The sequence below is a fragment of the Gorilla gorilla genome, chromosome 16 (genome assembly GCF_029281585.2).
Source record: "Gorilla gorilla gorilla isolate KB3781 chromosome 16, NHGRI_mGorGor1-v2.1_pri, whole genome shotgun sequence".
Lineage (NCBI taxonomy): Eukaryota > Metazoa > Chordata > Mammalia > Primates > Hominidae > Gorilla > Gorilla gorilla.
In genome coordinates, this window is record NC_073240.2 from 41,302,327 (window position 1) to 41,325,320 (window position 22,994).

General features: G+C 42.6%; 1 protein-coding gene and 2 non-coding genes across 3 annotated transcripts in view; 1 reads left to right on the forward strand and 2 right to left on the reverse strand.

Moving 5' to 3' along the window:
* Positions 1–3,441: 3,441 nt before the first annotated feature.
* TRNAS-GCU (transfer RNA serine (anticodon GCU)) lies at positions 3,442–3,523 on the reverse strand. The gene has a single exon. It is a non-coding gene; the product is annotated as a tRNA-Ser (tRNA).
* A 108-nt stretch (positions 3,524–3,631) lies between these two features.
* KNL1 (kinetochore scaffold 1) overlaps positions 3,632–22,994 on the forward strand; it is a 70,410-nt gene continuing 51,047 nt past the window's right edge. Inside the window, exons 1-7 of the mRNA XM_019011332.4 lie at positions 3,632–4,009; positions 12,578–12,629; positions 14,728–14,767; positions 16,009–16,068; positions 18,456–18,517; positions 19,863–19,915; positions 21,090–21,123. Of these exons, the coding sequence (XP_018866877.4) occupies positions 12,595–12,629; positions 14,728–14,767; positions 16,009–16,068; positions 18,456–18,517; positions 19,863–19,915; positions 21,090–21,123 (284 nt within the window). The 5' untranslated portion in view covers positions 3,632–4,009; positions 12,578–12,594. The remainder of the gene's footprint in view (positions 4,010–12,577; positions 12,630–14,727; positions 14,768–16,008; positions 16,069–18,455; positions 18,518–19,862; positions 19,916–21,089; positions 21,124–22,994) is intronic.
* LOC115930969 (small nucleolar RNA U13) lies at positions 16,825–16,925 on the reverse strand. Its single transcript, XR_004067549.1, has one exon. It is a non-coding gene; the product is annotated as a small nucleolar RNA U13 (small nucleolar RNA).

Here is a 22,994-nt window from a genome sequence, read left to right on the forward strand (position 1 = left end):
GCCTTCCAGAGTGCTGGAATTACAGGTGTGATCCACTGTACTCAGCCTAAAAAAGTGAGTTTTCAACTCACAATTTTTTTCTTTTTTTTCCTCTATATTCTGCCAGTACATTTCATTTTCATAACTTCTACAGCTGAAGATTTTCCTTTGAAAAAATAATCTTCCCAGCCCATGCAGCACGCCGTCCCATCCAGCATGGCCAACATGGTGATGTTGCGGGACAATCAAAAGATGGGAGAGACCGAACAGAGTGAGTTCAGGAAAGGTCTTTATTAAAAGGTGATCACTTGGCCCAGTAGGACTAGCCTCCAGGAAAGTCTGAGCCCCAAAGAAAGTAGCCACGTTTTACGCAGTCAGTGGCCGGGAGCAACGTGATGCAGGAAGGGTACTTACAGAAGTGAGAACAAAGACAGTTGATCAGTCTTTTACATTTATCTATACTACATGTTCCACATCCCTGGGAAACCATGTTTCTGTATCAACCTTGTAACTTTGCAGCTGCCCTAGGGAGGTGAAGCAGGAACTCGCTGAGCCTCAAGGAATGTGAAACTAGCAAGTACAGATAAGGCTCGCCGAGCACAGAAGGAAAAACAGGCAGTTAGTATTCTTCTCTAACTTGGCCGGGGGTCTTCTCTAACTTGGCTGGGGGCGGGGCGGGGGGGAGGTGGCTACACTACACTTAGCTTTTGAAGGAAAAAGTAAAAATTTTTGGTTGTCTTTGATTATACTTGTAAAATTCATGAATTCCTTCTTCAGTGAAACCCAGTCTCTCCTAAAAATACAAAAATTAACAGGGCGTGGTGGCACACACCTGTAATCCCAGCTACTGGGAAGGCTGAGGCAGGAGAACTGCTTGAACCTGGGAGGTGAAGGTTGCGGTGAGCGGAGATAGTGCCACTGCACTCCAGCCTGGGCGACAGAGCGAGACCCTGTCTCAAAAAAAAAAAAAAAAAAAAAAATCTACCCATGCTCTGCACAGACGTTGATAGACCTGTAGTCATCACTGCAAGAAGCTGGCAAACCTCAGGAAAATGATGCAGCCCTGGCGTCTCTAGAGAAGTTGCAGCACTAATGGGCAATGTAAATAAAAATGTATTTACAAATGCATTCCCAGCACTTCCCTGGCAAGTGCTGGGAAAAGCCTAGCAGGCCACAGAAGCGTCTAGGAGGGTTACAAAGGTCCAGAAGCAAGAGAGAGCGCACGGGCTAGTTGAAATGGAAGAGGGAGCTGCAGGTTGCAGGGCTTGTTGATGGGGGTGACGTCTAAGCTGAGATCCGAAGGAGGAGCAGGAGCCGCCCAGGCAGTGACATGATGGGAAAGAAGAGGGTGGGGTCAGGGGTATGTTGCAGGGAGAGGAGCAGGGACGGTATCTACAAACGTGTTGTGGAAAGAGAAAAAATCCTAGTTCAAGGAAAGGTAAGATCTGTGTCTCCAGGGAGATTTAGAAAGGTCTCTCTCAGGGGCTCTTAACCTTTTTTTTTGTGACACAGACCCTTTTGGCAGTCTGGGGAAGTCTAAGGATCTCATCTCAGAATTTTTTTTTAAATTTTGATTACATTTTTAATTTTTTTTGTAGAGACAGGGGTCTCACTATGTTGCCCAGACTGTCTTTGAACTCCCGGACTCAAGGGCTGCTCCTGAGATTTCAGGCATGAGCCACCATGCCTGGCCAGAATGTTGTTTTTAAATGTATAAAATTAAATATGTTGGAATACAAAGGCAACCAATTTTGTTGGAATAGTTGCCAAAATATTCTCAAAGTTTGTGATGTAATAATAATATAATAATGCGTGCACTTTTTTTTTTTTGAAATGGAGTCTTGCTCTGTCGCCCAGGCTGGAGTGCAGTGGCACGATTTTGGCTCACTGCAACCTCCACCTCCCGGGTTCAAGCAGTTCTCCTGCCTCAGCCTCCCCGGTAGGTGGGACTACAGGCACGCGCCACCATGCCCGGGTAATTTTTGTATTTTTAGTACAGATGGAGTTTCACCATGTTGGCCAGGCTGGTCTTGAACTCCTGATCTCAAATGATCCACCCACCTCAGCCTTCCAAAGAGCTGGGATTACAGGTGTGAGCCACCGCGCCCAGCTTCATGCATGCACTTCTTTATGAATGTATAACATTACAACACCTAATAGCAGGTCTAAAAATTACCATAATTTTGAAGTAGCAATGAGCGTAAAGCAATAACAGTAATCTGATATAAAAATATCTGTGATTTCTATTGGTGACAAAATAATGGATAAGGTTAATATTACTGTAGTTAGTTGCTTACCGTTACTGAAGGATGTGCTTTCAATTAGGGAGTGTGGAAATAAGGATGAAATCTTTTTCTGAACCAAATAACCCACTGAATTCTATCCATGGACCCCTTGGAAATGCGTGGAACCCAGCAGAAACCCTTCCTAGCGGCAGGGTAGAGAATGCATTGGAGAGCAAGGCTAAGGAAGGGTGACTCAGTGTCCTGAGCCCAAGGAGGTATCAACATTCCCAACGGATTTGGATCTGTAACAGAAAGAAGCCACTGGAGCCAGCAGAGAATGGGGCCACTGCTTTCCATACTCAGTGCCCAAACCTTGCTGAAGCACCTGCCAGAGGCCGTGTTGTGGAGCATGGTGCAATGCAGACAGCCTTGTGGAGGAGACAATCTGTAAACCATGACTGCAAAAGATTGATAAATACTGATTATTAATCTACAGCACAGTGTAGGATTGATAAATACTAATTATTAATCTACAGCACAGATTGGAAGGGTGATTAAGCCAGCGTCTAGTAGATTTGGGTTACACTCTCCTTTCTTCAATTTAGAAGCTGTATAACCTCGGGCAAGCTAATCTTTCAGTCTCCTCATCTGTAAAATGGAGTAATAAAAATATCTGTCATGATCAAGGGTTATAGTGATGTAATTCATGTAAAACATGTGGTGCCTGTAGATAATAAATACCGGATAAAGTGTCTCATGGTAGCTTTTGAAGTGAAACCTGGTATCTCATAATCAGGACAGGTGTTAAAAACCCCCCGAGTAACAGTCTACAATAATTGAAACTCCTCAGTTAGGAGCTGTGTTAAAGTTGGAACAGAGCAGCATTGGAACATATGGGATGGTAATAATTGTGGAATTCTATTCACTGTTGTTAACTCCATATAAAAAGAAATTAAATCCAGCATGATTTCTGATTCCTGGAAAGTCTCTTTCCCTCCCTTTTCTTTATCTGTGATGTCAGAACGTTCCAAATACTGTATTTCAACATTTCAGGCCTGAAATTGATGGTGCCAGATTAATTGAGTAATAAATAATGAGTATTCAAGTTTTTCCGCTCTGCAAATTTACTTTGGTTATTAAAAAATTCATTCCGCTCTGCATATTTACTTTGGTTATTAAAATATTCATTCCGCTCTGCATATTTACTTTGGTTATAAGCAAAACCAAACCACCTTATCGACGAGGATGGGATTCGAACCCACGCGTGCAGAGCACAATGGATTAGCAGTCCATCGCCTTAACCACTCGGCCACCTCGTCCCGGTAGTCTACTGTTTCCTGATTGCTATAGGGAGTAATATCAAGGGGATGTGACGCAATGTTATGGAAGCCGCCATTTCGTACGGAAGCCAAAGTCCAATCACTTCCATAGCAAGCAATCGAAAGAAGATGGCCGCTCCCACGATTGTGGGGGAGGTCTCCACTGGGGAGGGGCAGAGGAAATTCGGTCGAAAAAGAGATAAACCTGAAGGAAATAAAATTGGCACGGAGACTGGGAAAGTAGTTTCCCTAAAGGAGTCTTAGAAATAGGGTTGGTCTGGAACCTAAGGGGCGGAGCCGACGCGTAGAGCCGCTTTGCGCGTGCGCATCACCTAGGCGGTTAGATTTGAATACTTCACTGAGGCGAGTCGGGCGTTGTGAGCGGACTGCTAGAGGCGGCGCTCTGTTTCCGCTCTGAGGGAACTCAGAGCGTGTGGACCCCAAACAAGTCTGCGCAAAATTTGTCGAGGAGGTTGGCCGCGGCAGGTAAAGAGAATGGCTCTTTCGTTCTGGGCTCCAGGGAAGGCTTCGGGTTTTGTCTGGGCGCCCTGAAGTTCCTGCGGTGGGAGGTAGGGTACGCTCCCTCAGCCTGGCGGCCTCCGTTAGCGCCGGGCCGAGTAGACGCCCCTGCCCCGGGCCGGGCACACTGTGCCCTTTTTCCCCTCCTCGGCCTGTACGTTGTGCCGCCTCCCGCTTCCCTAACACTTCTCCGCCTGCACCTCGGCCCCTCCGGCCACCCGGCTCGGGTTGCTTGTCCGTCGCTCTCTTGGCGTCCTCTTCCGCCCCGGCCTGCCGTCCTCTGTCAGGGCTTACGGACTCTTCTTGCACCCCTGCCGCTCTTCCCTAGGGACCTCTCGGCTGTTTGTATTTCTCACTTAAGCTTTTTTTGGCTCTAAATGAAGTGACAGCAATGAGTGATTTTAAAATTCTCAGCTCTTCGTGATTTAAGGTGTCTGCTCGGAGTGCTGGCCGCACGTAACAGATTTTTCGTTTCCTGCAGATATAATAATCTTAACAAATGAAGTCAGCATTAGTACTGCGCCAATTAGTTTTTAAAAATCCTCTTCTGTTCATTATTCCTCAGGATTTAAGCCCTTATTCTTCACGTTTATTTAAATACTCAAGTTTGAGGGAGGAAAAAGTATTGCCGATTGGAATTTTACAGATAGGTTTAATAGGTATTAACAGATAAAGGATGTGGATGAAGACCAAAGCAGAAGCTTATTCCAGTGTAGATATTAAAATTGATGTTTTCACTTCCGTCGAATTCTGTAGATATTTATTGGGTTCGTTATCCTGTGATAGAGCCGGGGACAGATGATTCAGAGTCCCAAACCTAGAGGGGTTTACAATCCAGAAAGGGAAATAACTAATATACACAAATAACTAGAATACAAGACAGAATGTAAAAGATTATAGGACATTCTGAAGTGGTGTGGGAGCACGGAAAAGGGAGAGCTTATTTGATGCTTTTGGTGATGGATTTGTGGAGAAGACCGCATTTGAGGTGGACGTTGGTTGGAGAGATGATTTACAGATGGGAGTTAATATGTGGTAAAATTTTGGTAATTAAAGGTTAGGGTCAAAGCAGTATAATTCTTGACTTTGCGAATGGCTGGAAATCTTTACAAGATGATAAATACATGTAAATTGAATTAAAATGTTTGGAATGGTAGTATTAATGATGTGTTCGATGTTAAATAATACACTGTAAAAGATACTGACTCTAGATATTGCCAGTAAAGCAGTGCTGTCCAACAGGGCTTCCTGTGAAAATGGTAATGTTTTATATGTGCACTCCAACATGGTACCCATTAGCGACATGGGACTATGGAGCACTTGAAATGTCATTATTGTGACCAAAGAACTGATTATTAAATTTTATTTTATTCTAATTAATTTAAATGTAAATAACTACTGTATTGGACAGCACAGGTCTAGAGTCTCTGTCATTTCACTCTTATCCTCCTACAATCCCGGAAAATACTAACTCTAGATATCGGTCGTATAAATGTAGGAGTGGGCAAAGAGCCAGATAGTAAATATTTCAGGCTTTGCAGGCTACATGGTCTTTGTCACATATTCTTTGTTTAGTTGTTATTGCTTGCCTTGTTTTCTACAATCCATTAAAAGTGTAAAAAAACACTCTTAGCTCAAAGGCTAATTGGGCTCAGTCGCTGTTTGAAGACCTACGGATTATTTAGAGTAGTGGTTCCCAAATTTTCTTGATGCATGGCACCCTTAGATCAAAGAAATACCTAACAGTCTATTTATTGAGTACAGTGGTTGGGTCCAAACATTAAGTATATATGTCCCAAACTTAGTAGCCATTTAAAAAAATACAGAAATTGAAGGAAAATATGATATTTTAAATTTTATTTTATTTATTTATTTATTCTTTTTTGTGAGACGGAGTCTCGCTCTGTCACCCAGGCTGGAGTGCAGTGGTGCTATCTTGGCTCACTGCAGCCTCCGCCTCCTGGGTTTAAATGATTCTCCTGCCTCAGCTTCCGCAGTAACTGGGATTATAGGCACCCGCCACCATGCGCAGCCAATTTTTATATTTTTAAGTAGAGACGGGGTTTCACCACGTTGGCCAGGCTGGTCTCGAACTCTTGACCTCGTGATCCGCCTGCCTTGGCCTCCCAAAGTCCTGGGATTACAGGCGTGAGCCACCGTGCCTGGCCAAAATTTTATTATTAAATAATCACACTTACTGATTGGATATCTGTGCCTGTTGGACACTGCACAACTTCTGAAACTTTGGAATCGGTTTATACCCTGTCACCCTCATTTCCTGTAGTACTTTAATAAAAAATACTTGCTTTTGGGCCAGGCGCGGTGGCTCACACCTGTAATCCCAGCACTTTGGGAGGCCGAGGCAGGCAGATCACGAGATCAGGAGTTTGAGACCAGCCTGACCAACATGCAGAAACTGCGTCTCTACTAAAAATACAAAATTAGCCAAGCGTGGTGGCGCATGCCTGTAATCCCAGCTACTTGGGAGGCTGAGGCAGGAGAATCACTTGAACCCAGGAGGCAGAGGTTGCAGTGAGCCAAGATTGCGCCATTGTACTCCAGCCTGGGCAACAAGAGTGAAACTCCATCTCAAAAAAAAAAAAAAAAAAAAAAAAGGTACTTGCTTTTTATCACAGCAACTGCGAACAGTTTATCTTTACAGTGGTAAGTTATTAAAACTAATGTAATGCAAATGTACTGTTTTGATCTAGTAGTTCACACAGTACCTGACAGGTGTTCAGAACTGCTGTGCATCTCTCAAAATTTTTAAATATCCCAGGACACCATTGTGAGTACGCTGCAGCACCCTTGGGTGCCAGGTACACAGTTTGGAATCAGTAACTTTTTTTTTTTTTCTTTTCGAGACAGAGTCTCACTCACTGTGTTGCCCAGGCCAGAATGCAGTGGTGCCATCTCAGCTCACTGCAATCTCTACCTCCTGGGTTCAGGGGATTCTCCTGCTTCAGCCTCCCAAGTACCTGGGATTACAGGAACACGCTTCCATGCCTAGCTAATTTTTGTGCCCTGCTAATTTTTTTGTAATTTTAGTAGAGACAGAGGTTTCACCATGTTGTCCAGGCTGGTCTTGAACTCCTGGCCTCAAGTGATCCACCCATCTCGGCCTCCCAAAGTGCTGAGATTACAGGCTTGAGCCATCGCACCAGGCCCCTGGAACCAGTAACTTAATGTGTCAATAATCAAGAGTTTGGCCGTAACAGTGTTTTATAAATGAGGCTTAACTTGTGAGTCTGGAGTCTCCTATTTGTGTTGAAAGTGAAACTTAACAGTTATAGAATATTTTAAAAGGGGGACTTCAGTAAGTTTGAATTTTATCAGTTAATTGCTAACTGATTGGTCTACAGATTGGACAGGAATTATGCTTAATGACTGTTTTAAACAACAAAGATATTTAGGTGATCTTGAGTTGATAGTAGTTACTATCTGTGAATTTTGAACATGTGCACTGAATTTGAAAATATTTCCCCTGGGCGCAGTGGCTCACGCCTGTCATCCCAGCACTTTGGGAGGCCGAGGCGGGCAGATCACTAGGTGAAGAGTTCGAGACCAGCCTGACCAACATGGTGAAAACCCGTCTCTACTAAAAGTACAAAAATTAGCTGGGCGTGGTGGCAGGCACCTGGAATCCCAGCTACTCTGGCAGGTGAGGCAGGAAGGAGAATCACTTGAACCCGGGATGGGGATGTTGTGGTGAGCTGAGATGGCACCATTGCTCTCCAGCCTGGGCAACAAGAGGGAAACTCCGTCTCAAAAAAAAAAAAAAAAAGAAAAAAAAAGAAAATATTTCCAAAGGAGAAAAAATATGCGAGTTGGTGGTCAAATAATTGTTTCTTAATTATTCATTCAGCAAATGTTTATTGTGGCTGGGCCTGCTGGCTTATACCTGTAATCCCAACACTTTGGGAGCAGAGGTGGGAGGATTGCTTGAGACCAGGAGCTCATGACAAGCCTGGGCAGCCTAGCAGACTCCAGCTCTACAAAAAAAAAAAATCAAAAAATTAGCCAGGAATGGTGGCAGGTGCCTGTAACCCCAGCTCCTCAAGAGGCTGGGGCAAGGGGATTACTTGAGCCTAAGAGTTTGAGACTGCAGTAAGCCTAGATCACACCACTGCACTCCAGCCTGGACAACAGAGCAAGACCCTGTCTCCCTGCCCGCTCCGGCCCCCCCAAAAAAAACAAAAAAAGAAATGAGTGGGTTGGGGATATTGGGGATATATATTGGAAATAGAATTAGATGTTGGATTGAATAGAAGTAAATCGCTGTCATACTTTTTGGATCTTGGAAAGTTTTCAAAGTTTAACTATTAAGTTGATCTTTCCTATTAGTTTTTTGAATAGATACTGTTAATTTACCTTCTATTTCTGGTTTGCTGTATTAAAAAAAATTTTTTTTAAATTTGTTTTTGAGACAGGGTCTAGCTCTGTTGCCCAGGCTGGAGTCTAGTGGCGTGATCACGGCTCACTGCAGCACCTACCTCCCAGGCTCAAGCTATCCTGCTGCCTCACCCTCCCAAGTAGCTGGGACTACAGACATGTGCTACCATACCTGGTTAATTATTTTTATTTTTAGTAGAGACAAGATCTCACTATGTTGCCCAGGCTGCTGTCAAACTCCTGGAGTCAAGCAGTCCTCCCACCTTGACTTCCCAGAGTGCTGGGATTACAGGCATGAGCCACCATGCCTGGCCCATTTGAAAAAAAAATTTTTTTTTAAACAACTATAGCTTTAAAAAAAGAGGATTTTTCAAAAAATTAGCTGGGCATGGTGGCGGGTGCCTATAGTCCCAGCTACTAGGGAGACTACTTGGGAGGCATGAACCCGGGAGGCAGAGGTTGCAGTGAGCCAAAATTGCGCCACTGCACTCCAGCCTGGGTCACAGAGCAAGATTCTGCCTCAAAAAAAAAAAAAAAAAAAAAAAAGTTTTGTTTTGTTTTGTTTTGTTTTGTTTTTTTAAACAGGAAAGGATGTTAAAATTCATTAAGCATTCTCCCCCACCCCCCGAGACAGGGTCTTTCTCTATTGCCCAGGCTGGAGTGCAGTGGTTTGATCTCTGCTCACTGCAGCCTCTGCCTCCCAGGGTCAAGCGATCCTCCCACCTCAGCCTCCAGAGTAGCCGGGACTACATGTGTGAGCCACCATACCCGGCTAAGTTTTGTATTTTTCGTAGAGATGGGGTTTTGCCATGTTGTCCAGGCCCCTTTGGACTCCTGAGCTCAAGTGATCAGCCTGCCTTGGCTGCCCAAAGTGCTAGGATTACAGGTGTGAGCCACTGCGCCCAGCCCTTAACTTTTTTCTTCATCTGTTGAAATGATTATATGATTTTTACCTTTTAATCTGTTAGTAAGGTAAATTGCAAGGTTGATTTTCTGATATTAAACCGATTATGTATTCCTTTTTTTTTTTTTTAAAGAGACGGGGTCTCCCTATGTTGCCCAGGCTGGAGTACAGTAGCTATTCACCGTTGCAATCATAGTACACTGCAGCCTGGAACTCCAGGGCTCCAGAGATCCCCCTGCCTCAGCCTCCCAAGTAGCTGGGACTACAGGCACATTACCCCATATCTGCCCACCCAATTTTGCATTTCTGCAATAAAACCAACATGACCGTGATATATTATCCTTCTTACAAATTGCTGGATTCTTTTTGCTGATATTTATTTGGGTTTTTTTTTTTTTTTTTTTTTTTTTGCAGTGGAATCTCACTTTGTTGCCCAGGTTGGAGTGCAGTGGCCCCATGTTGGCTCACTGTAACCTCTGTCCCCTGGGTTCAAGCAATTCTCCTGCCTCAGCCTCCTTAGTAGCTGGGATTACAGGCACCCACCACCATGTCGACTAGTTTTTATATTTTTAGTAGAGACGGGGTTTCACCATGTTGGCCAGGCTGGTCTCGAACTCCTGACCTGAGGTGATCCATCCACCTTGGCCTCCCAAAGTGTTGGAATTACAGGCGTGGGCCACCACACCCGCCTATTTGGGATTTTTATACTTTTGAGAATGGCATGTAATCTTTCCTTGGTGTGTGTGTATGTGTGTCTCAGAGGTGGTTGCAGGAAAGGAAGTTAAATTTTTATCTCCCATGGTGGGAAGACAGACAGTTTAATGGCTAAAACTAGAAAAATAGCTGGGCACAGTGGCTCATGCTTATAATCCCAACACTTTGGGAGGCAGAGGCAGGTGGATCGAAGCACATCAAATATCTTTCAGGTACCTGTTTACTTATTGCTAAAAGCAAGAACATTGATCCTGTTTATGTGTATTGTATTAATTTAGTGTTGTGGCGGAAATGCTAATATGGTTGAGTCAAAATCTCTAGCTATTCTTTTTTGAAATCTGCAGTGGCATTTTTTTCTTATCCAAGGATGAGATTCTAAAGTTAATACATAAAGTGAAAATCAAATATAGGGAGGCAGGAACTGAGACCAGTTCAGGAAACTTCACGTTATGCCTCTTAGTTCATATTCTTTCCAGGGCAAATACTCACTGAGTGAAATTTAAAGCATTATCAGCTATGCTAATAAGGTGCTATTTTCATGTGTTAAATTTTTTTTGCTGAGTACTTATCGTTGACTTTCCCTCAGATAAATATACATATGATGCAAATTCACTATATTTAGATATCTAATTCAGGTGTCCCCAACCCCCTGGGCCGTGGAATGGTATAGGTCCACTGCCTGGATGGCACAGTGGGAGATCAGTAGCAGGCCAGCATTAGCGCCTGAGCTCCGCCTTCTGTCGGATCAGCAGTGGCATTTGATTCTCACGGGAGCACAAACCCTGTTGTGAACTGCGCACACGAGGGATCTAGGTTGCGGGCTCCTTATGAGAGTCTAATGCCTGATGATCAGAGGTGGAACAGTTTCATCCCGAAACCATCCCCCATCACACCCTCCTGGTCTGTGGAAAAATAGTCTTCCATGAAACTGATCCCTGGTTTGGAAAAGGTTGGGGACCACTTATCTAATTGATGTCCACTTTGGGAATGGATTATTAAATAATCTGCAAACTCTTATAAGCTAGGCCAAATTTTTATTTGAACCAGTAAAGTCCCTAGCATCCTGATCAAAGTTAGTCACTGATTTTTATCTTGAGTGTGATAATTTTCCAGGAATATTAATTATAATAGTGGTTTAAATTTCTTAAAATGGGCCAGGCGGGGTGGCTCACGCCTGTAATCCCAGCACTTTGGGAGGCCGAGGCAGGTGGATCATGAGGTCAGGAGATCGAGACCACGGTGAAACCCCGTCTCTACTAAAAATACAAAAAAAATTAGCCAGGCGCGGTGGTGGGCGCCTGTAGTCCCAGCTACTCAGGAGGCTGAGGCAGGAGAATGGAGAATGGCGTGAACCCTGGAGGCGGAGCTTGCAGTGAGCCGAGATGGCGCCACTGCACTCCAGCCTGGGCGACAGAGCCAGACTCCGTCTCAAAAAAAAAAAAAAAAAAAAAAAATTCCTTAAAAATGCATCTTTTTTTTTTTTTGAGACAGATTCTCGCTCTGTCGCCCAGGCTGGAGTGCAGTGGTGCAATTTCGGCTCACTGCAAGCTCCGCCTCAGCCTCCCTAGTAGCTGGGACTACAGGTGCACGCCGCCACGCCTGGCTAATTTTTGTGGGTTTTTTTGTTTTGTTTTTGTTTTTTTTTTTTTGAGACGGAGTCTTGCTCTTTCGCCCAGGCCGGACTGCGGTGGCGCTATCTCGGCTCACTGCAAGCTCTGCCTCCCGGGTTCACGCCATTCTCCTGCCTCAGTCTCCTGATTAGCTGGGATTACAGGCACCCGCCACCGCGCCCAGCTAATTTTTTTTTTTTTTTTTTGTATTTTTAGTAGAGACGGGGTTTCACCGTGTTAGCCAAGATGGTCTCGATCTCCTGACCCCGTGATCCGCCTGCCTCGGCCTCCCAAAGTGCTGTATTTTTTTTTTTTTTTAATAGAGACGGGGTTTCACCGTGTTAGCCAGGATGGTCTCGATCTCCTGACCTTGTGATCCACCCGCCTCGGCCTCCCACAGTGCTGGGATTACAGGCATGAGCCACCGCGCCCGGCCAAAATGCATCATGTTTTATATCTTCATAATGTAGTTTTTTTCCTTCCTTTTTTTTTTTTTTTTTTTTGGAGACAGAGTTTTGCTCTTGTCGCCCAGGCTGGAGTGCAATGGAGTGATCTCAGCTCACCGCAACCTCCGCGTCCTGGATTCAAGCGATTCTCTTACCTCAGCCTCCCAAATAGCTGGGGTTACAGGCATGCGCCACCACGCCCAGCTAATTTTGTATTTTAGTAGAGACGGGGTTTCTCCATGTTGGTCAGGCTGGTCTCAAACTTCTGACCTCAGGTGATCTGCCTGCCTTGGCCTCCCAAAGTGCTGGGATTACAGGCATGAGCCACTGCGCCCGGCCTTTCCTTCCCATCTTTGGTCTTCCCTCAGAAAGTAACCCTGAAGTCACCATCTGTACTCTTAATCTCTTCTTAGACTGTAGTTGCTCTTCCTTTTTCCTCATCTTTTCTAATATTGTATATTTGTTACAGAAAAGTTTTCTTCAAAAATGGATGGGGTGTCTTCAGAGGCTAATGAAGAAAAGTAAGTTCATTTAATGCAGCTAAAAATATTATATTCTATCAGAGAAAGATATTTTTCTAATTAGTAAGACCTATCCATAACTTCTGAGATCTTTTTCCATTGTGTTCCAAGAAAAAGTAGTCGTTTTTTTTTTTAAATTATACTTTAAGTTCTAGGGTACATGTGCACAACGTGCAGGTTTGTTACATATGTATACATGTGCCATGTTGGTTTGCTGCACCCATCAACTCATTTACATTAGGTATTTCTCCTAATGCTATCCCTCTCCCAGTCCCCCACCCCCTGGCAGGCCCTGGTGTGTGATGTTCCCCACCCTGTGTCCAAGTGATCTCATTGTTCAATTTCCACCTACGAGTGAGAACATGCGGTGTTTGGTTTTCTGTCCTTGTGATAGTTTGCTGAGAATGATGGTTTCCAGCTTCATCCATGTCCCTGCAAAGTACATGAACTCATCCAAAAAGAAGTAGATGTTACAGACTCATAGCTTTCCTTGCCATTGCCATAACTTTGTATAAACTCATCTACTCTGGGCATGGTGGCTCACACCTGTAGTCCCGGCACTTTGAGAGGCTTAGGCCCAGTAACTTGAGACCAGCCTGAGCAACATAGTAAGACACCCCCGCCCCCATCTCTACAAAAAATAAATTTTTTTAAATGGAGGGCTCTTGGCTTTACCAGCCAGGGAGGATGCTTGGCTTTGCCCAGGAAAGAATTCATGGGCTAGCCAGCGGTGTTAAACAGCACTTTTATTGAAGTGGCATAGCGTAAAGCAGCAGCACTGGTATAGCTCCTTGCAGAGCAGGGCTACTCTGTAGGCAGTATGCCCAGAGTAGCAGCTCAGAGGCAGTTCTGCACTCATATTTATACCCATTTTTAATTATATGCAAATTAAGAGGTGTTTTATGCAGACATTTTTAGAATGAGGATAGTAACTTCCAGCTTGTCAGGTCATTGCCATGGAAAGCGCAGGTAACTGCTGGGTTTTTGCCATAGCAATGGTAAACTGACAAGGCACCCTGGTGGGAGTGTCTCGTGGGGAGGTGCTTTTGCCCCAGACCTGTTTTAGCTAGTCCTCAATTTGGTCCTGTGTCCAAGACCCACCTGTGGAGTCAAGTTCTGCCTCCTACCTCAAGACCCTGTCTCACATATCATCATCATCATCATCATCATCATCATCATCATCATCATCATCTCATCTAGGGTCAAATCTGAGAGGGACTTTAGATACTATCTCCTATCTCTTCAATTTAAGGATGAGAAAATTGAGAACCAGGAAGAAAAATGATTTGTCTAAAATTGACATCACAACATGGTGGCTTGTTTGCAGCCTGCAGTCATAAGTTTTTGGCTTATACATAGTATTTTTTGATTGTTTCTTTTTAAGAGACTGTGTTTTGCTTTGTTGCCCAGGCTAGATTTGGACTCCTGGGCTCAAGTGATTCTCCTGCCACAGCCTCCTGAATAGCTGGAACTATAGACATGGGCCACTGTGGCTGGCTTTGGCCTACACATATTTTTTAGTTTTTGAATTAGTTGCCAAAATTTCAAAATCTCAAAATTTTGTACAATCGGGTTTTCAGCTTCTCTTGAAAAATCAAGCGTGGCAACACTGGGCTCCTATTCTTGTTTGGCAACAACTAACCACAGCAGAGGAATGACTGACCTTTAGGTGAGAGAGGAATTCTCTAGATTATTATAATCTCAACACTACCTATTTTTCTTGCTCCTAAAAAATTATCTGTTTAGCCTCATAGGCATTTGAATTTTCAAAACCTGGTCTAAAAATCGTATAGTAGTAAAACCAAAGCTAGCGTCTCTTGACTTATAGCCCATTTATCTTATTATTATACCTCTATAAATATGGTAAATTATGTTGTACTGATTATTATTCAAGAGATAGTCTCGTAGTACACAATATGTATTTTAAAACACTGAATTCCTAACTGAATTTAAAGTCTTGTATATAAATTTTGCTTGCCAGAGTGCTAAGTGAAAGTGATGACCAGTTTGAAAGCATGTAAGGGGTGCTGTGATGATGCCTTTTGTGAATTCATTTTTTTTAAATCACTGTGTATATAATTTTGTTTTCGTTTTTCAGTGACAATATAGAGAGACCTGTTAGAAGACGGCATTCTTCAGTAAGAAAGACTTTCTTGAATTAATAATTGTCAGCTTTTATTTAATGATAACCATATATCACAGTAGTTTTGACTGTGGCTTCACCATCCTACCCTTACTGGCTTCCTATTGCTCTCTAGATAAAGACTCAAATATTTAACGTGGTTATACAATTCTGTAAATATACCAAAATTCATACTTTATGAATTTTGTAGTAATTTTATGAATTTTATGCTATGTAAGTTATACTTCAATAAAGCTGTTTAAAAGATGTTTAACCTGTGGTACAAAGCTGTTGCAAGCGACAAAAGACCTACCCAAACTGCTTTTGTGTTTTTGAGACAGAGTCTCGCTCTGTCGCCCAGGCTGGAGCGCAGTGGTGTGATCTTGGCTCACTGTAACCTCCGCCTCCTGGGTTCAAGCGATTCTCGTGTTTCAGCCACCTGAGTAGCTGGAATTACAAGCATGTACCACGTGTGGCTAATTTTTTTATTTTTTAGAAGAGATGAGGTTTTGCCATGTTGCCCAGGCTGGTCTCAAACTCCTGGCCTCAAGTGATCCTCCTGCCTCAGCCTCCCAAAGCGCTGGGATTATAGGCGTGAGCCACTGTGCCCAGCCCAAACTGCTTTAAGCACAAAATGTGTTGGGTTATGATACTAAAAAATCCAACGAAGGGATGGCTTTAGGCACACTTACTGACCAGAGATTCTAACCATGACACCAGTACTAGGATTTCCTTTTGCTTTTTCTACTCTTAGTGCTTCCTCTGGGTAATCTCCAGCAGATAGATTCTTTCCCTATAATTACTGTGGTACATCTAGCTCTTTTACTTCCAGGCTCAAGTCCTACGTGAAGAATAGTGTCTTTTTCCTGAAAACAGAAAAGACTCAGAATTGAATCATGTTAGCTCGATTATCCTGATATGGGTCAAGTCCTCATTCCTGAACAAATCATCATTGACAAGGGAATATCAGATTGTTCTAGACAGAGCTATGTGTTTTACCCTAGAGTTGGTGTGGCATTCACTGAGACCATGTGGGATGAGAGTGGGTAGAATAATTAGAGAGGATGGGCAGGTAGAAGGGAATAGATGTCAGATATTTAAATCTGCCACATGGTATAGCATTGAGCAGAATGAATTTGAGGAGTTTCAGAGTTTTTAATGAAAATTTTAGCTTTCTACCTATGATATAACTTGAAATAAACTGATTCTTAATAGATATGCCAGATTTTTTTTGAATAATTCTAATTGTTACCCTAGATTTTGAAACCCCCAAGGAGTCCTCTTCAGGACCTCAGAGGTGGGAATGAAACAGTTCAGGTAAGTCTTTTGTGCAAATACTTTATAGATGACTATTTTCAGTTATATTTTTAAGTCAAGAACTTTATTAGCTATATGAAGAGGAAATGTGTAAGCATCCCATGAGTTTCCAAACACTTGAATATACTGGCATTCTTGATTTTTCATTTTTCTTCTTTTTTCTAGAAATGGCATCTCCCTCTCTTACCCAGGTTGCAGTGTAGTGGCACAATCATAAGTCCCTGCAGCCTTGCAATCCTGGGCTCAATCAGTCTTCCCGCCTCAGCCTCCTGAGTAGCTGGGACTACGGCACGTGCCATCATACTTAGCTATTTATTTATTTATTTAGAAACAGGGTCTGACTGTTGCCCAGACTGGAGTACAATGGTGCGATCATGGCTCACTGCAACCTTCTCCTCCTGGGCTCAAGAGATCCTCCCACCTTAGCCTCCTGAGTAACTAGGCCTACAGGAACATGCCACCATGCCCGGCTAATTTTTTATTTTTTATAGAGACAGGATTTTGCCATGTTGCCCCACGCTGGTCTTGAACTCCTGGGCTCAAGTAATCCACCCACCTTGGTCTTCCAAAGTGCTGGCATTACAGGTGTGAGCCACTATACCCAGCCCTTAAAAAATTTTTGTTTTTAGTATAGACAGGGTCTTGCTATGTTGGCTGGGCTGGTTTTGAACTGGGCTCAAGTGATCCTCTTGCCTGGGCCTCCCAAAGTGTGGGTATTATAGGCATGAGCCATCGTGCTGGGCCTTTCTTTTTTCATGTCAGATGTATAATGTGCCAACATCGTAACAAAGTTTGAAGAAAGCACATCTCACACATGCGTGTGAAAACCCAATCACACTTACGAACTATGAAAAGATCAGTGTTCTTTTTTTTTCAGTAAGAAATATATTAGTCTCTGTTAGTCCCAGTGTTTACCATGTCAGTATTGTCATATTAAGCTCAAGGCTACCTGTAGCATCTTCTAGGGCCTTAATCACGTCACTGCTTTGATGCAGAGGGGTTACCATTTCTGATTCTTTATTATAATAAGACTTATGGTCAGGTATTCAGAATTAACCCAGTAAAACTCTCTGTGGATTTTGTTTCTGTCTTTTGATTATTATTATTATTTTATGTTTTTACTTGACAGCAAGCTCATCCTTAATGTCTTTTAGTTTTTGTGTATGGTATTTATGTGAGTAGAAATGTTTGCTCTTGTTAAAGAAGGTGGGGAAGGAAGGTAAAAATAGTGTATTCTAATGAAGAGATGCTCAACATCATTGACCATTATGGAAATGTAAATCAAAACCTAAATGAGATATCACCTCACACCCATTAGGATGGTTAAAGTAAAAGACAATAACAAGTGTTGATGAGGATGCAGAGAAATTGGAACACTTGTGCTTTCTTGGTGGGGGTATAAAATGGTACAGCTGCTATGGAAAACAGTATGGCAATTCCTCAAAAAATTGAAAATAGAATTGCCATATGATCCAACAATTCCACTTCTGGATATATATCCAAAAGAATTGAAAGGAGAGTTTCAAAGAGATATTTGTACGCCCATGTTCATAGCGGCATTATTCACACTAGCCAGAAGGTGGAAGCACCTCAAGTGTCCATTGATGGATGAATGGATAAACAAAATGTGGTAATATATACATGCAGTGAAATATCATTCAGCCTTGAAAAAAAGAAGGAAATTCTGACACATACTACAAAATGTGAAGAAGTAATTCAGAATAAGACTTGATCTCTGGCCGGGTGCAGTGGCTCATGCCTGTAATCCTAGCACTTTGGGAAGCTGAGGCGGGAGGATCACTTGAGGTCAGGAGTTTGAGACCAGCCTAGTCAATATGGTGAAACCCCATCTCTACTAAAAATACAAAAAATTAGAGGTTGAGACATGAGAATCACTTGAACCTGAGAGGCAGAGGTTGCAGTGAGCTGAGATCGAGTTACTGTACTCCAGCCTGGGCGACAGAACAAAACCAGCTTGAAAAAAAAAAAAAAAAAGACTTGGCTGGGTGCAGGGGCCCATGCCTATAATCCCAGCAGCACTTTGGGAGGCCGAGGTGGGCGGATCACCTGAGGTCGGGAGTTCGAGACCAGCCTGACCAACATGGAGAAACCCCGTCCCTACTAAAAATACAGAATTAGTCGGTCGTGGTGACATATGCCTGTAATCCCAGCTACTCGGGAGGCTGAGGCAGGAGAATCGCTTGAATCCGGGAGGCGGAGGCTGTGGTGAGCCAAGATCACACTGTTGCACTCCAGTCTGGGCAACAAGAGCGAAACTCCATCTCAAAAAAAAAAAAAAAAAGGACTTGATCTCTGTCTATAGTACTCTGGAGATGTAATTCACAGTGATTTTATTAAGAATTATACCATATATTCTCTGCCCTTAGGAATCCAATGCTTTGAGAAATAAGAAAAACTCTCGTCGAGTCAGCTTTGCAGATACTATAAAGTAAGTTGAAAGCAGAAATAACTAAAATATTACAGGTACTGGTATTTTGTGTATCAAACCAAATGTATTGGTACTGACTTGAATAATCTGTTTTGATTAAACATTAGTTATTCTTCAAAGGGTTATTCAGTATTATGTTTAAAAGAGAAACAAAGCATTCCCTCTAAAGTCAGGAACAAAACAATGATAACCAACTGTTATTTGACATTGTACTAGGGGCCGGGTGTGGTGGCTCACGCCTGTAATCCCAGCACTTTGGGAGGTTGAAGCCAGAGGGTTGCTTGAGGCCAATAGTTCGAGACTAGCCCAAGCAACTTAGCGAGATCCCATCTCTACAAAAAAAAAAAAAAAAAAAAAAAAATTAAGCTAGGCATGATACCCTGCACCTGTAGTCCCAGATACTCAGGAGGCTGAGGCTGGGGGATTGCTTCAGTTCAGGAGTTCTAGGCTGCAGTGAACCATGATAGTGTCATTGCACTCCAGCCTGGGCAACAGAGTGAGACCCTGTCTCAAAAAAGAAAAAAGAATAGCTTCTATATAGTGAGTGATACCTAATATTAGCAGAATTAGAATGAACTGGTCAGATTCAAGGCAGATGTCAAATGCTCCTTGAAGCTTATTCTTAACCAGCCCAGTGAAAAGGGATCCCTTCCTATGGAGTCCATGCTACCATACCTGAACTGTTAATAACAAAAGCCAGTGAAATAATGTTTATAATCACTGTTCTAGCTCTATTTATAGTGGAAGCTCCTTGAGTAAAGGATCATGTGTTTGTATCCCAGGCCCTAGTATGATACCAGGTATATAGTGAATGTTTAATAAATACTTGTTGAATTAAATGAATATTTTAGGTGATTGAGAGGGATATAATAATTACTAAGTCAGAGCTCATTTAAAAACTATAACCTCTGCAGTGACAAATGGCTCAGAATCTTAGTTAAAAATAAATAAATAAATAAATAAATAAACTATAACAGCATTGTCTCTACTAGAAATAAAAAATATTAGTCAGGCTTGTTGGTGAGGCTACTCGGGAGGCTGAAGTGGGATGATCACTTTAACCTGGGAGATTGAGGCTACAGTGAGCTGTGATCGCACCACTTCAATCTAGACTGGGCAACAAAGCGAGACCCTGTTTAAAAACAAAAATAAAAACAAAACTATAGCAGATTTTATTGTGGTAAACTACTTTTGGCATTTGAAATACTAGGAGTATATGGCATAGCAAAGAGGAAGCTAAAATCAAAGTATTATCTTGACCTATCTCAACACAGACTATAAATCAACACCAAAAGATAATGATTACAAATTGCAGGTTTTCAATAATCTTTATTTTCTCTTCTAGGGTATTCCAGACGGAGTCTCATATGAAAATAGTGAGAAAGTCAGAAATGGAAGGTAAGTATGTTACTATAATTCCTGCTAAATCTGCTTTTTAAAAAATTTTACTGTAGCTATCTAACCAGACAACTAATATAACTTATTGTCTATCTTATTGCTTAAGAAATATATGATGGGCCATGCATAGTGGTTCACACCTGTGATCCCGACACTTTGGCAGTCTGAGGTGGGAGGATCGCTTGAGCCCAGGAGTTCAAGACCAACCTGGACAGCATAGTGAGATTGTCTCTACAAAAAATAAAAAATTAGCCAGGTGTGGGGGTGCATTCCTGTAGCCCCAGCTACTCAGGAGGCTGAGGTGAGAGGATCACTTGAGTCCAGAAGATTGAAACTGCACTGATTGCACCAGTGCACTCCAGCCTGGGCAACAGAGCAAGACTCTGTCTCAAAAACAAAAAAATATACCTTGAGTCTTGGGAGTAGAGAGTAGAGTGGATTTTAAGTAAATTTATTTATTTATTTATTTTGAGACGGATTTTCACTGTTGTCCCCCAGGCTGCAGTGCAATGGTGCCATCTCAGCTGCAACTTCTGCCTCCTGGGTTTAAGCGATTCTCCTGCCTCAGCCTCCCAGGTAGCTGGGATTACAGGCATGCACCACCATACCCAGCTAATTTTTGTATTTTTAGTAGAGACAGGGTTTCACCATATTGGCCAGGCTGGTCTCGAACCCCTGGCCTCAAGTGATCCGCCTGCCTTGGCCTCTCAAAGTGCTAGGATTACAGGCGTGAGCCACCACGTCCAGCAGTTAATAATTTTTTAAAATGTTGTTAATGTCCTTAAGTAATTTTTTAAAAATTTTATTGTATTTTTTTTTTTTTGAGACAGAGTCTTGCCCTGTCGCCCAGGCTAGAGTGCAGTGGTGCGATCTCGGCTCACTGCAACCTCTGCCTCCCAGGTTCAAGCAATTCTCCTACCTCAGCCTCCTGAGTAGCTGGGATTACATGTGCACGCCACCACACCTGGCTAATTTTTGTATTTTTAGTAGAGACAGGGTTTCACCGTGTTGGTCAGGTTGGTCTCGAACTCCTGACCTCGTGGTCCACCTGTCTCGGCCTCCCAAAGTTCTGGGATTACAGGCATGAGGCACCGGGCCCAGCTGTCCTTAAGTAATTTTTCTAATGCTTTATCAGTGTATCCTTGGACAAATTTAATTTTAATTTTATTTTTAGAAACAGAAGCAGGAGAAAATCTTCTTTTGATACAGTAAGTAATGTTCAAATTATATTTAAAAAGTTATAAATTAATATTATTTTTGTTTCTTATTTTTGTGTTCCTTTTGTGGAATACTTAGGATTAATTCAGAAAACAAGTTATTTGCAGAATTTAGTATACTGCTATATCTGATTAATATGGCCATTGTACTGTTTATAGTTTTAATAGTGATGAAACAATATAATATATAAACCTTTATATTTATTAACTAATATAAAACAATAGATAGTAAGTCTTTAGTTTTTTTATTAAATTAATCTTTCTTATAATATTATTACATAGAAAGGCAAATACCAGTAGCTCTTCAACAAATGAAAAGATGGTTATCTTTATTCATCATAAGAGAAGTACAAATTTGATTATATTGAGATATTTTTGGCTGGACGTGGTGGCTCATGCCTGTAATCCGAGCACTTTGGGAGGCCGAGGCTGGTGGATCACCTGAGGTCAGGAGTTCGAGACCAGCCTGGCCAACATGATGAAACCCCATCTCTACTAAAAAAATACAAAAAATTGGCCAGGCACAGTGGCTTACGCCTGTAAACCAAGCACTTAGGGAGGCTGATGCGGGTAGATCACGAGGTCAGGAGATCGAGACCATCCTGTCCAACGTGGTGAAACCCCGTCTCTACTAAGAATACAAAAATTAGCCAGGTGTTGTGGTGGGTGCCTGTAGTCCCAGCTACTCAGGAGGTTGAGGTAGGAGAATCACTTGAATCTGGGAGGTAGAGGTTGCAGTGAGCCGAGATTATGCCACTGCACTCCAGCCTGGGCGACAGAGCGAGACTCCGTCTCAAAAAAACAAAAAAAACCCGAAAAAATTAGCCAGGTATGGTGGCACTGTGCCTGTAATCCCAGCTACTCAGGAGGCTGAGGCACGAGAATCGCTTGAACCCGGGAGGCGGAGGTTGCAGTGAGCTGAGATCATGCCCCTGCACTCCAACCTGGGCAGCAGAGCGAGACTCTGTCTCCAAAAAAGAGGTTTTTTTGCTGTTGTTGTTGTTTGTTTGTTGTTTAGACGGCATCTTGCTCTGTCGCCAGGCTGGAGTGCTATGGTACGATCTTGGCTCTCTGCAACCTCCGCCTCCTGGGTTCAAGTGATTCTCCTGCTTCAGCCTCCCGAGTAGCTGGGACTACAGGCGCCTGCCACCACGCCTGGCTAATTTTGTTGTATTTTTAGTAGAGACGGGGTTTTACCATGTTGGCCAGAATTGTCTTGGTCTCTTGACCTCGTGATCCGCCCACTTTGGCCTCCTAAAGTGCTGGGATTACAGGCGTGAGCCACTGTGCCTGGCCTAAAAAAGAGATATTTTTATCCAGTCAGTTAAGGAAATAGGTAAAAAGTCACTCCGTGCTAGTGGGAGTATAATTTGTAGAAGGCAACTTGGTAATATCATTCAGAATTTTAAATGCACATGCCCTTTGACTTCAGTTTTATGTCTGGAAATTATCTCACCAATATACATGTAAATGTTTGAAATGATGAATAGATAAGGTTATTCACAGCAGCGTTTATTATAATAGTAAACGTTGTGAAAGGTCCTGAAGGTCCATCAATAAGGGCCTGGTTAAATAAATTGTACATTTTCCATATAATTGACTATGCAGCTGGAAAAAAATTTTTATGCTAAATAGAGAAATCTCTAAGCTATATTACTTAAGATAAAAAGCAAGACGCAAAACAAAGTATATCATGTATTACCACTTGGGTAAAACGGAAGAAGAAAAGCGTGTGTGTGTGTGTGTGTATCTTCTCGTGTGTGTACATGTATAATGTATGTATATGTAGTGACTTATGCATATATATGCATAATATCTCTGGAAGAAACTAGTAAGATTGCCTACAGAGAAAAGAACCTTGC